General features: G+C 42.5%; 1 protein-coding gene across 1 annotated transcript in view; it reads left to right on the forward strand.

Moving 5' to 3' along the window:
* Positions 1-16,232, forward strand: part of NUGGC (nuclear GTPase, germinal center associated) — a 51,635-nt gene that overhangs the window by 22,886 nt on the left and 12,517 nt on the right. Inside the window, exons 9-13 of the mRNA XM_036855590.1 lie at positions 1,430-1,605; positions 3,006-3,024; positions 3,307-3,396; positions 9,744-9,849; positions 11,552-11,685. Coding sequence (XP_036711485.1) covers positions 1,430-1,605; positions 3,006-3,024; positions 3,307-3,396; positions 9,744-9,849; positions 11,552-11,685 — 525 coding nt within the window. The remainder of the gene's footprint in view (positions 1-1,429; positions 1,606-3,005; positions 3,025-3,306; positions 3,397-9,743; positions 9,850-11,551; positions 11,686-16,232) is intronic.

Raw genomic sequence — 16,232 nt, forward strand, 5'->3', positions numbered from 1 at the left:
TAATTTGGGAAGCGGGAGGGAGCGATTGGTTTTATTTTCCTGCCCGAATTTGAATCCGTCCATGTAGGGGAGGAAGTTCAGGACCCATAGTTGTGTGGCCTTAAGCTGATCCTTTGCCTCTCGGGGTCTGTTATGTACCTTCTTTATAAAACAATGAAGTTTGTTTGACTCTTGAGATGGATGCTTTCATAACAATGATCCATGAAGCCAAGGGGTTCACGGGCAGAGGGTGCGGGACACAGAGCAGGTGGGGACTCCAAACCCTCCACCCCCAATTCAACTATAGCAGTTCTATTTTCAAAAATCAAGTTTGGCAATTGGAATTCTTCCTAAGATTTCATTTGAGAAAGGCTCCACCATTAAAAACATGTTTGAAACCCCCTGCTCTAGATCAAGCTTTCTCAGCCTCAGCTCTTTTGACATTTTGGGGCCAGCGAATTCTTTGTGCAAACTTGTCACAGCTTTTTGTACAAAGTGCTGTTCTGAGGAACCATAAACAAACTCAGTCTTGATGTTGGACCAGCTTTTCATTTATATGGCGAGATAAGATGAGTGAAACAATACAGTCAGAGAAATGGCACAAGGCAACACACTATTGCTTGTCACATGAAAGTTGCATATTAGCTAAAGCAATACATATGTGTTCAATCAGTAGGTTGCAATTTCAGGTTCATTGGCCTTTGCAACTTGAATCACACAGTTTCTGGCTCCCTGCTGCCACCTGGTGGTAGTATGCTGAATATTCAGGGGCAGCCAGACGTCAAAATGATGCCCTGTGGTGACAGCTTTGGGGTAGATGCATGACCAAGACTAGTTCTGGAAGAACAATAATTTTCCCTAGAGGACAGCTGAGGTAAATCAAGCCCGTGATGGATCTGGAACTGGAGGTCTGATTTCTTGAATTCTATCAATGACTACTGCCACAAACATCTCTGAAGCCTCTACTATGGGCCAAGTACTGTGCTTGAGGTGATGTGGATTCCAAGCTGAAAGGTGCAGCCCCTTCCCATCTGGTACCTCACAGTCTGGGTGAAGAGGGGGAGTGGGGTATAGAGTGCCGACCCTGTACAATAGTTCTGCCTGAGAAGTACTGTGGCAGGTAAGTCCAGGTGCTGTGGGATGCAGAGGTGGGGGGTAGCCAACCTAGCCTCAGGTGGCCCTTGGCAGTCTCAGATGGCAAATGGAGGTCAAGCAGAGGCACGGAAAGGGCAAAGGCCCCAAGAGATAGATGAGCAATTTACATCCCAGGAAGTGTAAGAAGCTCGTATGGCTGGCGCCTAAAAGAATGTGGTGGGGAGGGATGAGAGGTGGGGTTGGAGAGAGAGTCGGGGCAGAGCATCGAGGACAGACATGGTACATTAAGGAAGCACATGCTCTACAACCGAGGCACCATTCGTGCTCTTACACATGCTGTGGTCGTGTTTCACAGACCATCGATAAATGCTCAGTGATCTGGCTGCTTAGTGACATTGAAAGAGTTCCTGGAGGGAGAGCCCATGAAGACCTTCTGAACGAGAGCATCAAAGCCTGCCAAAGGGGGTTCTGCAGGGACGTGGCCCTGGTGCTCACCAAGACCGACAAGCTCCACTTGCCGGAATATCTAAGGTACGGTGCTGGGCTTACAGGGATGCGGGCTTTCCTCCGTGGGTCCTGACTGCCATAACTACGGTAACAACGGAGCTTTGACTCATGAGCATTGCGGACTCAGGGAAGTGACCACTGGGGATAAAAGAGAAGTCTGGGTGACTTCCTGGGACATCAGGACCCTTGGGTATGTTGTCTTGGGAATCTTCCAGAGCAGCTGCTTAACACCCAACAGGCTGTGCTCTACACAGCTCCAGGGGCGCCACTCAGGTGTCTGAGATGCAAGGAGCAGCTCCTGGCATTTTACAGAGTGGTGGACCTGCCCGTCCCCCCAGATATGGGAAGTGTAGACACCCCACAGCTAGTGGGCACTTCCTATAACACCGTCTGGCCCGGTACCGCTTTGAAGTGTCAAGATTCTGTTTCAGATTTGTCTCCTCCTGAGATTTTAAACCCATGAGGAGCAAGGTTCTCAAAGTTTCAGAGCTTGGCCCAAAGTAAAAGCATTCTTAGAGTCATACTCTAACAAAAAATAATGAAAGGTAAGCATTTTAGAGCTTAATAGATGTTAATATATGTTGATTTCCATGCACATGTCTGTTCCCCCTGTAACTAGGAGAACTGGAACTTGTCTTCCACGTTGGCACACTCTGAAAGTGAAAGGGGTTGTTATTAATCTTTACAGAGGATCGGCAGGTATACACTGGTCTGTTCCGGGGACATGGGACACATGGTCATGGGCTCTACCCTTGCCAGCGTTTCTCTGCTCTAACAAAAGCTTCTCCACCTGTCCCCTCTGCCGTATCCCCCCCCACTTGAGTCTACTGTCTCCAGGAACTAACTAAGCAGAGAAAAAATTCCTCAGTGAAGAAACAGACTAAGACTTTTCCCCCAACTTCTTGCTTTCATGGTCTGAGTTGGAATTTCAGCTCCATTATTTTTTTCCCTGCAATTCCATTCACTCCACTCCCTCCCACAGAATAGTATCTCAAATGCTCCCTTTCCAATGCCAGCTCTAAAACTGAACATAATACAGTTGAATTTATTAAATGTTTATTGAACACTGTGGTAGGGGCAGCAGATTCAGAGGGGCATCTTGCTTAGTCGCTGAGGTCACTGTCTTAAAAGAGGATGAAAGGTTATATGAGAGTGACAAGTAAAGTACCATGGGACCTCGGAGAGTGAGGGCTGCATTTTGACTGGGTCAGGTGGTGAGGTCACAGAAAATTCCACTGATGACAAAATATTGAGAAATTAAGATACTTTTTTCAAATGGACACTGGAGGTGGGTCAGAGCATTTGGACTGAAGAAAGAGCTTAGGGAGAGGCATAAAGGCATGACAGTATATGCTGCTTTCAGGGAAAGTCAAGACTGCTGTGACACATCATGAGATAAATAACTGTTACATTTCTCATTTCAGGGAAAGACAAGTGGGAAGTGTAAGTATGGACTAGCTATTTTTTCTTTTCTTTCTTTTTTAAAGCTCAATTGAGATATAATTGATAGACAAAAAATTACACATATTTAATGTAAACATCTTGATGAGTTTGGACTTGTTATTCTTAAATAATACTTTTTATGATTAGTATTATATGATTCGAACACATGCACATTTGTCTGGGCCAGATGAAGAGCTGCCCCCAAAATGTGCATCTTATCCCTTTATCACTCTTGATAACCCTAGACTCTTTGCCATGCTTTTATTTCTTTTCACAATCCAGCAAGCTATTCAAAGTCAGCGAGAGGCTGTTTTAGAAAGAAATGAAATGATAAAGCTACAAAGGAATAAAGTTCTCAAGGAAAAACTAAAGGTAAGTTAACAGATTCTCCTATGCATTTTTCTGCTTTTCAACCACTCCGATTTTGAGAAACACCTATTTGGTCTTGTGCGGTAGCGAGGGCAGAAGCTTTGGAGTAGACAACTTAGTCCTGCTGATTAATTACTTTGTGACCTTAGGCAAATTACCGTACCTCTCTGAGCTTCCATTTTCTCATCTGTAAAATGGGAGAATAATAATATGTACTGCCTGTGATTGTTGGAAGGATTGAATGAGCATATGGTCTACTGAGAACTATGTGCAGATAAAATCAGGAATCACAGTGCAGGTTGAAGGGTGCTTGGCTAGAGGGATGCAGCGGGGCTGGGGGAACACAGAGGAAGGATGCCCCAGTCACGCGGGCAGCTGGGGGAGGCAGTGTTGAGGAGAAGTTCAGGGAAAACGTCTCAGCCTCTTCAGCAGAATTTTAAAGAACCAGTAGTCTTGAGTGAGGTGAAGAAGTCAGAGAAAATGTGTTTGATACAGAAGGAAGAACATAGTTGAAAAAAACTGCCACGCTTGGTGAATTATAGGCAAGTAGTTTTGAATAGCTCAGCAAGGGGCATATGCAGGAGTGTTGGGAGAAAAGCCCTGAACTCTATTTTTAAAGCTTGAGTAATTGTTCTGTGGGAATCTTGCTGTTTCTTAAGTTATTTTTATTATGCTGTCACTAAAAGAGGTACAAACATAAAACTCCTTCCTGTAATAGTCTTATGCAACTATAAAACTGAAACCAACTTGAAGATAAAATATAAACAGAACAACTTAAGTGTTATATCACACTTAGTATAATGTGATAGAAGGGATGGTTTTGCTGAAACTAAATCTTCAGTGTTGGATTTAACAGTAAAAACACATGGCCTTACGTCCAGTTCTATATTTAATTGCTTTCTGTATTTTGACTTCAATTATATTGATGCAGAAAATGTCTGGCGTACAATGTGGAATTGGAAATTTCAGGGCTTTTGTTTCTAATTCAGAATAATCAGACCTCATACTCAAGCCAAAGTCTTCTACCGAGCAATTCTTGAATGTTGATTTTAATGAGGCAATAAATCAGTAAAGCTGTTCTTATTCTCTTTAACTGTTCTTTTTGGCATTAAAGAAATATGCATTTTATTAGGACCTAATTATATTGTTTCTGGAAGCAGAAACATAAAATACCTCAATACACAATTTACAATTATATTTATTGCTAAAAAATGTGGCAATTGGTATGTACAAGATAGGGTCTGGGCAACAATACATCAGCTTGCAGGGTGACTGTGGTTCTGATTCTTATGGCACAAGTTCTTTTAGGTCTGCACACCTACACCTCTGATGGCTAGGTAACGCCTTCATTCTCCAACCACTTCTTTTCAGTTTGAATTATTGTGAGACCTTTATTTGTACTGCAGACCTTCATTTGGATCAAATTTAATTTTGATCATAGAAAATATGAGGCAGAAGTTGATTATAGGGCAGCCACTCATAGAGATGTCTATGCTTATTTTTTTAATTATAAAAATGAAAATTAAGAAAAATATTGTAAGAAAAATTTCAGGCTCCTGGGACTACACTTATTGATTTCAATTTGGAAATATTATGCATCTTAGAAAGGTGATTTTCTCAGGAATATGGAGAATGGATGGTGGGGAGAGGGGCTGGTGAAGACTGGATGTAGAAAGACCAGCTGGGAGGCTTTTTCTGTAACCTAGGTGGTGTTTAAAAAAGAAGAAGTGATAGGGCTTCCCTGGTGGTGCAGTGGTTAAGAATCCATCTGCCAATGCAGGGGACATGGGTCTGAGCCCTCTGGGAAGATCCCACGTGCCACAGAGCAACTAAGCCCGTGAGCCACAACTACTGAGCCCGCGTGCCACAACTACTGAAGCCCACATGCCTAGAGCCCATGCTCCACAACAAGAGAAGCCACCACGATGAGAAGCCCGCGCACTGCAACGAAGAGTAGCCCCCGCTCACCGCAACTAGAGAAAGCCCGCGCACAACAACAAAGACCCAACGTAGACAAAAAAAAAGAAGTGATAAGAGCCTGAACTAGGCAGTAACCATAGAAATAGAGTAGAGGAGATGCATTCAAGAACTAATAGGGGGTTCAGATCCATAGGTCTGGACGACTAACTGTATGTGGCAGGTAAAAGAAAGCTGGGTTTTGATGTTCTCAGGCATGTCTTTTGAGCTGATTATTATACAGCATTTTGCCTTTGCTTTAGCAAACCTGTAAAGAAAACCTGTGCTACTGCTCCAGTGCCCCTCTCCTTCACTCGCACATGACTACTGCACTCACACTTCTGACACCAGATGCGTGGGAGTTTTCTTCACACTAAGCAATTCTCTCTGACACCAGCTGGGCACCTTACAATTTAACTCAATTTGACATTGTCTACCTGGAGATAGTGTCAGATCCCACAGGTTAAGGGTTTAGTCCCACAAGACTGCCCCCCACTTCAGATATGTATTGCAAGAAGTAGGTCCCCAGGTTACCCACAACTCTGCCTGACTTGGCTACAAATTGGTTCCCATGACCTCCTCTCCCTTGCGTTGGGTTATTTGCTAGAACAGCTCACAGAACTCACAGTGAAACACTCACATTTACCAGTTTACTATATAATAAAGGATATGATAAGAGATGAACAGCCAGATGAAGAGATACATAGGGCGAGGTCTGGGAGGGTCCCCAGCACAGGAGCTTCTGTCCTCATGGAACTGGGGTGCATCGCTCTCCCAGAATGTGGATGTGCTCACAACCTGGAAGCTCTCTGAACCCCACACTACTGGGATTTTATGGAGCTTCATCAAACAGACATGATCAATTATTAACTCCATCTCCAGCTCCTCTCCCCTCTCTGGAGAATGGGGGTGGGGCATAGAAATTCCAAGGGATTTGGGAGCTCTGTGCTGGGAACTGGGACCAAAGACTCAGTGTTAGAATGAAACCCCCTATTTATAAGGAGTTTAGGAGCCCTGTGCTGGGAACTCAGGGCAGAGACCAATAGATAGATAGATAGATAGATAGATAGATAGATAGATAGATAGATAGATAGAGATAGAGCTTATTACTTCATAATACCTTATTATTTTACTCAGTTTGAGGATTATAATGAACTCATGGCTTTTCACAGAATTACTGTGTTCTTTTTGATGTTCAAGTTCACATCTTGGCCAATGGGAGCCTTTAATTTAAGCTGGCTCCTTTTAGCATTACCCAGACATTAAAAAAAAATATCTTTCCTCTCTGACAACAAGAACATATTCAGGCCCATTTTCTTTTTCCCTGCCCCAAGGCATGGAACTATTACTATCAAAGAAACTGGGGTTTCTTTTAGCAGAGAATAATATTAAAAATAAAAGTTGGGGTGCAAGAGGTGCATATCAACTAATTCATACAAGTAAAAGAAGTGGACAGGGTGATATCACTGCAAAGTCATTTTATTGACAAAGCTAGAAAATACAGATTTTTTTAAAATGCGGTTACAACTAATTCAAAAAGATACATGCACCCCAATGTTCATAGCAGCATTATTTACAATTGCTGAGACACAGAAACAACATAAGTATCCATCAACAGATGAATGGATAAAGAAGTTGCAGTGTATATATATAATATATATATGTAGATAAATAGATAGATAGATATATACACACACATACATACATACAATGGAATACTACTCAGCCATAAAAAAGAATGAGATTTTGCCATTTGCAGCAACATGGATGCACTTGGGGGGCATTATGCTAAGTGAAATAAGTCAGAGAAAGATAAATACTGTATGATAATGGCTTATATATGGAATCTGAAAAATACAACAAACTATTGAATATAACACAAAAGATGCAGACTCACAGATATAGAGAACAAACTAGAGGTTACCAGTGCGGGGGGGGGGGGGAGGGGCAAAATAGGGGTGGAAGAGTGAGAGGTAGAAACTATTGGGTGTAAGATAGGCTCAACATGGGGAATATAGCCAATATTTTGTAATAACTGTAAATGAAAAGTAACCTTTAAAAATTGTATAAAATTTTTTTAAAAATGGGGTTACAAATTATATTCCTGATTTCAGTCTAACTCCAACTTTACTATATGCGTTTTGATTCTGCTTCCATCTTGTGTCACTTCTATTTTGAGCTTCCAGGTTTTCTCCTTTCTTATATACAATATCTTCTTACAAACTTAATACATTATGCTATATATAGTTATTAAAAACCATGTGTGTAAATGATAACAGTGGCTCATCTTTCTATAGGATAATCTGATGAGCATCTACTTAGCTCTTGGATCCTACCCTCCAACTGTAACTGTTTCTACTTCTCTTTAGCAATAATACGGAACCTGCTACTGTAGTCATCCCGTTGACACTATAAAGATATTTCTTTGGATTACAATAACAAGCAGAAGTGTCAACTAATCTTCAATAATTTTTAGAAAAGATATACAAAATTTAGAGCAAAATTTTAAATAATGCAAACACCTGGGTAAAGCTAGGAATACTCCTTTCCTTTTAACTATTTTAAAACTCTACTAACATTTACTTCCACATTAGTTTTATCTCCCAGTAGAAAGTGGGGTCAACTTTCCCTAAACATTTTCCTAGAGTCAAAACTCTATCAAACAGGGAAAAAAATAATAATCTTGGCAGCTCCTTTATATAACTTTCGTCCTGACTAGAGTGTGGGGCTTCTAGCATCTCTATTCCAGCCTTGACTAGATGGGCTCACAACTTGCCAGAGATGCAGCTTCTTGCCTCTCCCAGTGGACCACTCACTCAGCTTTTTTGTTGACAACTCCCTACTGTGTTCTACCACCCCCATATACCCATGCACACACATGCATACTCTTTATGGCTTTTCTCTTTTAAGTGAGAAGAATGAAGTATTATGAAACATCATTTATGTGTCATTCTAGTATGACTTCTCTATGGTGATGTTTTTCTAATCATAAAAAATTTCTCATATGATTCTTAATTCCTTGACATTTAAACATTTAAACATTACTCTGCATTTAAATGTGTAGGATGACTAACCACCCAGTTAAGAAACTTGCACTTTTATAGGACCTTTGCCCAGTGTTGTGTTGTGTTGACAAATTGATAAACGTTTTAACAGTCAGCTCTCTGTTTAAAAAACAAAAAAGGCCCAATTTGTAGCATTTGCCGATTCCTGTGGTGTAAATGCTCCCTTGCCAGTTTCAAGCTACCGATGTGCTGGTGCTGAGGGCAGAGTCGGGAGGAGCTGTGTACGATGGAGGCTCAGGAGCTGGTCCAAGCTGGCTCCTGCCCATCACTGCCTTTGTCAGGGCTGTGCTTCTTTTTCCAAAACGGATCCTGGTACTTTCCCCCCTCTGACCATTTAAATATACCTTTTTTAAAAATTGAGGTACAGTTAATTGATGATGTGTTAGTTTCAAGTGTACAGCAAAGTGATTCAGTTATAATATCTATATCTATCTATCTATCTATCTATCTATCTATCTATCTATCTATCTATCTATCTATCTAATCTTTTTCAGATTCTTTTCCTTTATAGGTTATTACAAGATATTGACTATAGTTCCCTGTGCTATACAGTAGGTCCTTGTTGTTTACCTATTTTATATATAGCAATGTGTATATGTTAGTCTCAAACTCCTAATTTATCTCCCCCCCCACTATCCCCTTTGGTAACCGTAAGTCTGTATTCTATGTCTGTGAGTCTATTTCTGTTTTGTGAATAAGTTCATTTGTATCATTTTTTTAAGATTTCACAAATAAATGATATCATATGGTATTTGTTTTTCTCTGTCTGACTTATTTCACGTAGCATAATGCCCTCCAAGTCCATCCATGTTGCTGCAAATGGCATTATTTCATTCTTTTTTATGGCTGAGTAGTATTCCATTGTATATATACCACATCTTCTTTATCCATTCATCTGTCGATGGACATTTAGGTTGCTTCCACATCGTGGCTATTGTAAATAGTGCTGCTATGAACATAGGGGTGCATGTATCTTTTGGAATTACAGTTTTCTCAGGATATATGCCCAGGAGTGGGATTGCTGGATCCTATGGTAACTCTATCTTTAGTTTTTTAAGGTTAAATACACTTTTGAACTATTTTCTCTACACATTTCCTTCTAGAATTGCTATTTTTTTCACTCCCAAGAGAATCTCTGCAACAGTGTCCTCACAACCTCTGACCTTGTGAGGTCATTTGACACTGGGACTATTGCTTGTTCCTTACAGGGCTTGTGCAGAACTGAAAGCGAATGAGCTAAAGTTTGCTGAAGGCTCTTGTGGAGCGTGTGCATGGTTGCCTTTGCGGCGGTTGAGTTATTCTGTTCTCTTTGTGCCTCTCTCACTTCAGAGAAAACTGCCAGCTGACTCCAGGGTTCTGGAAGACTCAGAGCTGGTGTACACGGTCAGCGCCCAGGAGTACTGGCAGCAGGCTCTCCTCACTGAGGAGGAAACCGGTAATTTATACATATATGTATTTTCATCTCAGTCACTCCAATTCTCAGGATTAAGCTTGGCCTCTGAATTTCCCATTCTAGAACTTTCTGTGCCACACTTCTAGTTTGCCATAGTTTCTATACCTATGAGCAACTATATGTGTGTTTCTCTCTGCATTGTTGTGGTGCCTGAGACCACAATTCCTTTCTCCTCCAAATCTTATGATGAGTTGTCATTTCCTTAGTGTTTGCCTTGAGAGTCCTTGCTCACCCAGGGACAGGTAGAAATAGTATCCATGGCATGCTTTTTCTTCGGTGGGGGGGTGTGGGGTTAGAGAACATGGCTCCTTTCTTCAGAGAACTTGAAATTTACATGAAGAGCTTATACAGTAAGTCCCTTACATACGAACGAGTTCCATTCCAAGAGCGCGTTCATAAGTCCAGTTTGTTCGTAAGTCCCACAAAATTAGCCTAGGTACCCAACTAACACAATTGGCTATATAGTACTGTACTATAATAAGTTTATAATACTCTTCACACAAATAATACATAAAAAACAAACACAAAAAATAAAGAAAACATTTTTAATCTTACAGGGCAGTACCTTGGAAAGTACAGTAGTACAGAACAACAGGTGGCATCCAGGGGCTGGCATGGAGTGAACAGTTAACAAGAGTTACTGACTGGAGGAGGGAGAGGAGGTGGGAGATGGTAGAGCTGAAGGATCGTCAGCAATAGGAGACAGAGGGCAAGCTGCAATGTCACTCACGCCTGACGTTGATGGCGCAGGTTCTGGTTCCTTGCTGGAACCAGATGCACATTCGCATCTTTGAAAGTTTGCAACGTGAAGGTTCGTAAGTAGGGGACTTACTATACCAAGCCACGTGCAAAAATCAAAGTAAAAATGAGGCTAGTTCTATGGTGCTCTGAGTACAGCAGAAATTCAGAGAACCCAGGACCTGTGTGACTGGATTACTGAAGGAAAGCTGGGTGAGGAGGCAGGATCTGAGCTTGACCTTGATCTCAGCTGAAATGGTTTAAAATGGGCCTATATGTCGCTAGATATGGATGAGTGTCAAAGGTGATTAAGGAGCAGAAGATGTGAAAAGTTGCCAGAAATGGGGAACTGCTTGAACAAGGATATCAAAGAAATAATCAGCACGGCACAGGCAAGGAATAATATAGAAACATTTCCACTTACAGGGATAATGGGGGGAAAGTAGCATGACATCTGTTATCTTCCGACTAACAGAGGATTCGGACTAAGATACGTGTCTACTCTGGAATTGCATTTGTCAGAGGTCCTACCCTGTCTACAGCAAGCATGAGCTATTTTGATGTTAATGGTTATTTGATATAGATAGAAAAGTCTAGCAGGACCAAATGGCTGAGGCTCTAGAAATGTGAGCCCCTGGTTCTATATACTATCCAGGTAAGTACCGTCCAGAGGGAAGTGCCCGTTTTTTTAACCAGCCTGAACTTTTCCACAGAGTTTGTTCTCTACCACTGAATAAAATTAGCATGCATCACTGCTGATCTACCATCCATAGCTGCCGATCCTAGACCGGGGAAAACAGATAGGTTGGTTTAGTGAGCAACCCACCCGCATAGGACCTCAGCGGAAGTTAATTCAGACTGCCAGCCTGATCTGTTAATTTTGAAGAATTCTATTTCCTACCAGCTCTGGCCTTTTCAAATTGTTTGTGCTGCCTGTGAATTCCAGAAATCCCCAAGTTAAGAGAATATATCAGGAGGAGGCTCTTGGATAAGAAGAGGAGGATGGCGACCAAGTATGTCACTGAAGCTTTTGGCCTCTTGCTCCTCACAGACAGTTTCAGCTGCACGGACAACCTGCCGGTAGGAAGACCCCTGGGCTGTGTGTCCTCTGCCTCCCGGCCTGGCAGAATGCTCCCTCTTACCAAGTTAGAAAATTAACTCGCCATAATCTTCCTTTTCTCATCAGAGGAAGACCCTAAGCTCAGAGAATCTAAAGAGAGCAAGCAGAAAGATAATTCGAGGGGTAACATTGTAACCTTTGAGTAAAAGAGAAAAAAAGAAATAATGTTTTACCTAGGACAGATGGGCTGAGAGGAAAAGGTAAAAATAGTCACTTTTGCCTCTCCTGAGACTTGAATCAGGTAGAATGTGTTTAATGGTAGGAGGGATTTGTCTGCTTCTACTGGAATATGTCAGTTCTTGGTTATCCTAAAGAGGCATGTGTGCACATACAGTCCAAAAAACTTTCTTCTGCCTGTGGACTTCCTGCGTGGCCTGGTGCTGTCAGAATCTCAAACTCAGAGCAGCGTGGTTATCTAATGTGAGAGGAAGGAAAAGAAGAGGGCCTTTCAGCGGAGAGATATTATCTTCACGGTCTAGAATGCAGTTCTTCTGAATAACCAGTTAAAAATGACTTTTTTCATAGTAGTGGACAAAGTTATCTTTTTGATGGATGAATTTTTTTTACCCTAAGATAAGAGGGATAAGCTGCTAAATTCGAGGTTTGGGAGAGTTTGGGAGAAAACTTTGTTGCTGGAATCAATCACCAACTGCATTGTTTCCTTGTGAGGGAATGAAAATACAAACAGACAAGCACATATAAAAACAGAACTCTGACCCACAGCCTGCAGCAAACTGCTTAGGAAACCAACCCCCCATCTACAACGAACAGCTCAGGAAGCCAGCCTGCTCTAAAACTTGTAGGAAGTTAGACTGCTATCTCTAGTAACAATCTAAGAAGCTAAACAATAACTTCTGTAACAATCAGCCCCAAACGGCCAGACCTTTGTTAATGACTGACAGCTTCCCTTATCCTTTTTTTTTAAACCATCATCCATATTTTATGGCAAAGAGATTGCCATTTCTCTTAGGTGCTTTAAAATACGAGCAATGGCTTCTTACAAAACAGAAAAAAAAATTTAAACAACCTGAAACACACAAAAACAACCCATCAAATTCAGATGACAGAAGTATGGCTGAAAGGTTACATCTCCCGTCCAAACTAAACCGTTTAGCAACGATTGCATTGCCTTTAATTCTGCAAATGACAGTCTCCCAGCAGGCTGCATTATTCTGATCACACACATCCTCACTATAATCGGCTGCCCGTGAAACTCTCATCACAGACAGCCTTGTTAGCTCATGGGCTTCCCTAATCTTTATCCCTGCTTCCAACTGAGGACCAATCAAGAAAAGATAAATATGCATCCTCATGAATCACGTAGGATCCCTGCTTCAAGGTCTCCACCTACGGCTGCCCCAGGCCAGGGGCCTCTGATCAGGGCACCAGAAGCACTCCCATCCCTCTGCTTGCCTTTGAGAGTCTGCCAAACGCAAGTGATGGCCACGGACTCTTGCTATAGCAAGCTCTAAGTTAACAGCCTTTGTGTGTTCTCATTTGGTTGGTATTTCTTTATTTCCACACTTGCTGTCAGCTATCAGATTTGCACAGCCAAGCTGTCTGACTTCTTGTTATGCACAATAGGGAAAGGGGAGAGAAATGTACCAGTAGGGCTGGTCCAGAGAACGTGGGAGAGTGAACCTGGGAGGGCCCTGTGGAGTGATGAGCAGAGGCAGCTGGTGGGGACCTGACTTCAGTGTGAAAAGTAAGCAATGTCAACTCTTTTATTTTTAATTAATTAATTAATTAATTAATTTATTTTTGGCTGCGTTGGGTCTTCGCTGCTGCGCATGGGTTTTCTCTAGTTGTGGCGAGCGGGGGCTACTCTTTGTTGCGGTGCGCGGGCTTCTCATTGAGGTGGCTTCTCTTGGTGCGGAGCATGGGCTCTAGGCATGCGAGCTTCAGTAGTTGCGGCGTGTGGCTTCAGTAGTTGTGGCTCGAGGGCTCTAGAGCACAGGCTCAGTAGTTGTGGTGCACGGGTTTAGTTGCTCCGCAGCATGTGGGATCTTCCCAGACCAGGGCTCGAACCCGTGTCCCCTGCATTGGCAGGCGGATTCCCAACCACTGTGCCACCAGGAGAGCCCCAGCAATGTCAACTCTTGATGGTCCACGCAGTGTCAGTCAAATGTCCACATTTTAGAAATTAAAAGTGCCATAGAAAAGTGCCATATAGAGCAAGATTCACCATCCTTTTCATCGTATTTCTTATTCCTTGTTTGGGTCTAGTTCTGTGTAAGAAAAAAGAAACCCTCCTGGAATCTGAGACTTTCCAATTTGACTTTTGTCCTCTGAAATACTAGCGAAAGTTTTGACATTCTAACTTCCCCCCAAAATTCTTTGGGGTGAAAGTTGCCTCTCTGCCCAGCAAAAGATTGCTTTTGGAAGTGCTGATGGAAAACGAATCGGATGTGGTGCCCTGTGTGGTTGGTTTATTTTATAAACACCGGGACAAAGCAATTTGCAATCAAAGTTGGAGCGTGGTATGGAGGTGCAACCCGTGTAGGGGCTCAGTCCCTCCTTGTAGCCAGACTGCAGGCGACAGAAGACATGGAGCAGGGGGCTGGCTGGCACTTCTGTGATAGCCTTTTAGAAGGAGTTGCCAGCAGGCTTACTCAAAATTCTTTGGCCTCAGATATTGGTCTCAGTCTTAGTTCTCTGATGGAAAGCTGGAAGACAAGAGTTTGTCAGTTCCTTTGCATTCTGGAAAAAAAAATCAAATCTAAAAATATATGTGACGGATCAATTTTTAAGATTGTGACTCAAACCAAAAATTTTAGAGTTTGGATAGTTAGTGATTTTAAATGAACAGGGATCTAGTCTTTATTTTTAAGAATCAATGGGAAGTTGATTATGACGATCTCAATGTTGAATGAGACCTGCATTTATTCATAGTAGATGCCAGCCTTTCCCTTTCTTCCTGCTCTTTTATTTCCAGCCCCTTTCCTTCTTATCATTCTTTTGCTTCTTCAACAAGGATTCTTTGAGAGTGAGCCTTTGTGAGAATCTTGCCCGTGGAGTTTCTTCTCATGACTTTTTTCTTCTTTCATTTTGATCACTAGTGACACCACAAACTCCAAAGAATCTAGAGGGAACTCTGGGGGAGAAAGTATGGCTTATAGAATTCTAACTAGTGAAAACTCTGAAACTGCCCAGGGCTTGCCTGAAGCGGAATAGTTTCCATAAACTTCTAAAACTCCTCTATTCTGAGACTCAGGGTATAGGAGTTTGAGGCTGTTTTCAGGACCATTCAGCCCCATTCACTTACTTCACAGACGATGCCCTTGCGATCCAGAGATGCTAAGTCATCTCTGTAAGGTCACACCTCAATTCAAGAGCTATTTCTGTCATCAAATTTGGAATACACTTTAAAAGCCTACATTATCCAGCCATTTCTCCACGCCACTCATTCACCCCAGAAATGTTTATGGACCGTGCTCTCCGTGCCCCGCCTGGGAATAAACAAACATGAATAACAGAGTCTGTCTCTCCAGCAAGGTCCTGGCCCAGGACAGGAGACACATGGCCTGAGAGAGACATAGCACAGCAGGGGTGTCCCAAATGCAACGGGAGCCCAGGAAAGAGCACCCCAACTCTGCCTGGGGAGTCAGGGAGAGCATCACATGGGAAGTGACTTTTGAGCTTTGGGAGTATGAGAACATGGGAAGAGCAAAGGATGGGAACATGCAAAGGACCATGCAAAGGACCAAACATGGGAACATGCAAAGGACCAAAAGGATGGCACGTTTGGGGAATGGTAGCAAGTTCAGGGGCAGCTATGCGGGAGGACCTTTTGGGCAAACAGAGAGCTGGTGGTGCTGGAGAAATTGGTTGAGTTCTGGCCACGAAGGACCTTAAGTGACGAGCTAAGGAGTGTGGTTTCTTTCCACTGCAGTCAGGCACCGTGCGGTCCCCGGGGTTCTCATACAGCGGACAGACACTACAGAGTTTCCAGTTTGGAACCTAGAGGTCAAGGCTGCCCCTGGCGGTCCCTCCCTTGTATTATTTGAATAGATATTTTCTTCCCTGACTAGACTATTCTCCTTTGAAGCAGGAACCAAGTCTTTATTTTTGTGGTCCTGTAGCTTTGCTGTTTATTTAAAGTGGGGTCCAGAAGATCAGTATTACCTGGGGCTTGCTAGCAACGTAGAATCCCAGGCCCTTGGGTTTGAACCAACTCTTCTGGTGATTTCTATGCACATTAAAGTTTGACAAACCCTATCCTCCAAAACTGCTTTGTGCACAAAGTTCATAAATATTTGTTGAATCAGATGTCATTGGAAAAATCTCTTTTAATGACAATTGGATTGTTTAAAAATATTTACTCTTTCAAGTAGCCTAATGGATTAACCCCGAGGAAAAGTTGCAGGAGGATATATTTGTTTGATTCTCCAATCCCACAAAGCTTAAGGAGGTCTGTGCCCTGAAGGATGCCTTATTGGGATGACAGGGAGGGGTCCACCATGGGTGATCTGCTCAAGCTAAATCCTGTGTTGGTGACAGACTTAAA

This window comes from Balaenoptera musculus, chromosome 6 (assembly GCF_009873245.2).
Source record: "Balaenoptera musculus isolate JJ_BM4_2016_0621 chromosome 6, mBalMus1.pri.v3, whole genome shotgun sequence".
Classification (NCBI taxonomy): domain Eukaryota; kingdom Metazoa; phylum Chordata; class Mammalia; order Artiodactyla; family Balaenopteridae; genus Balaenoptera; species Balaenoptera musculus.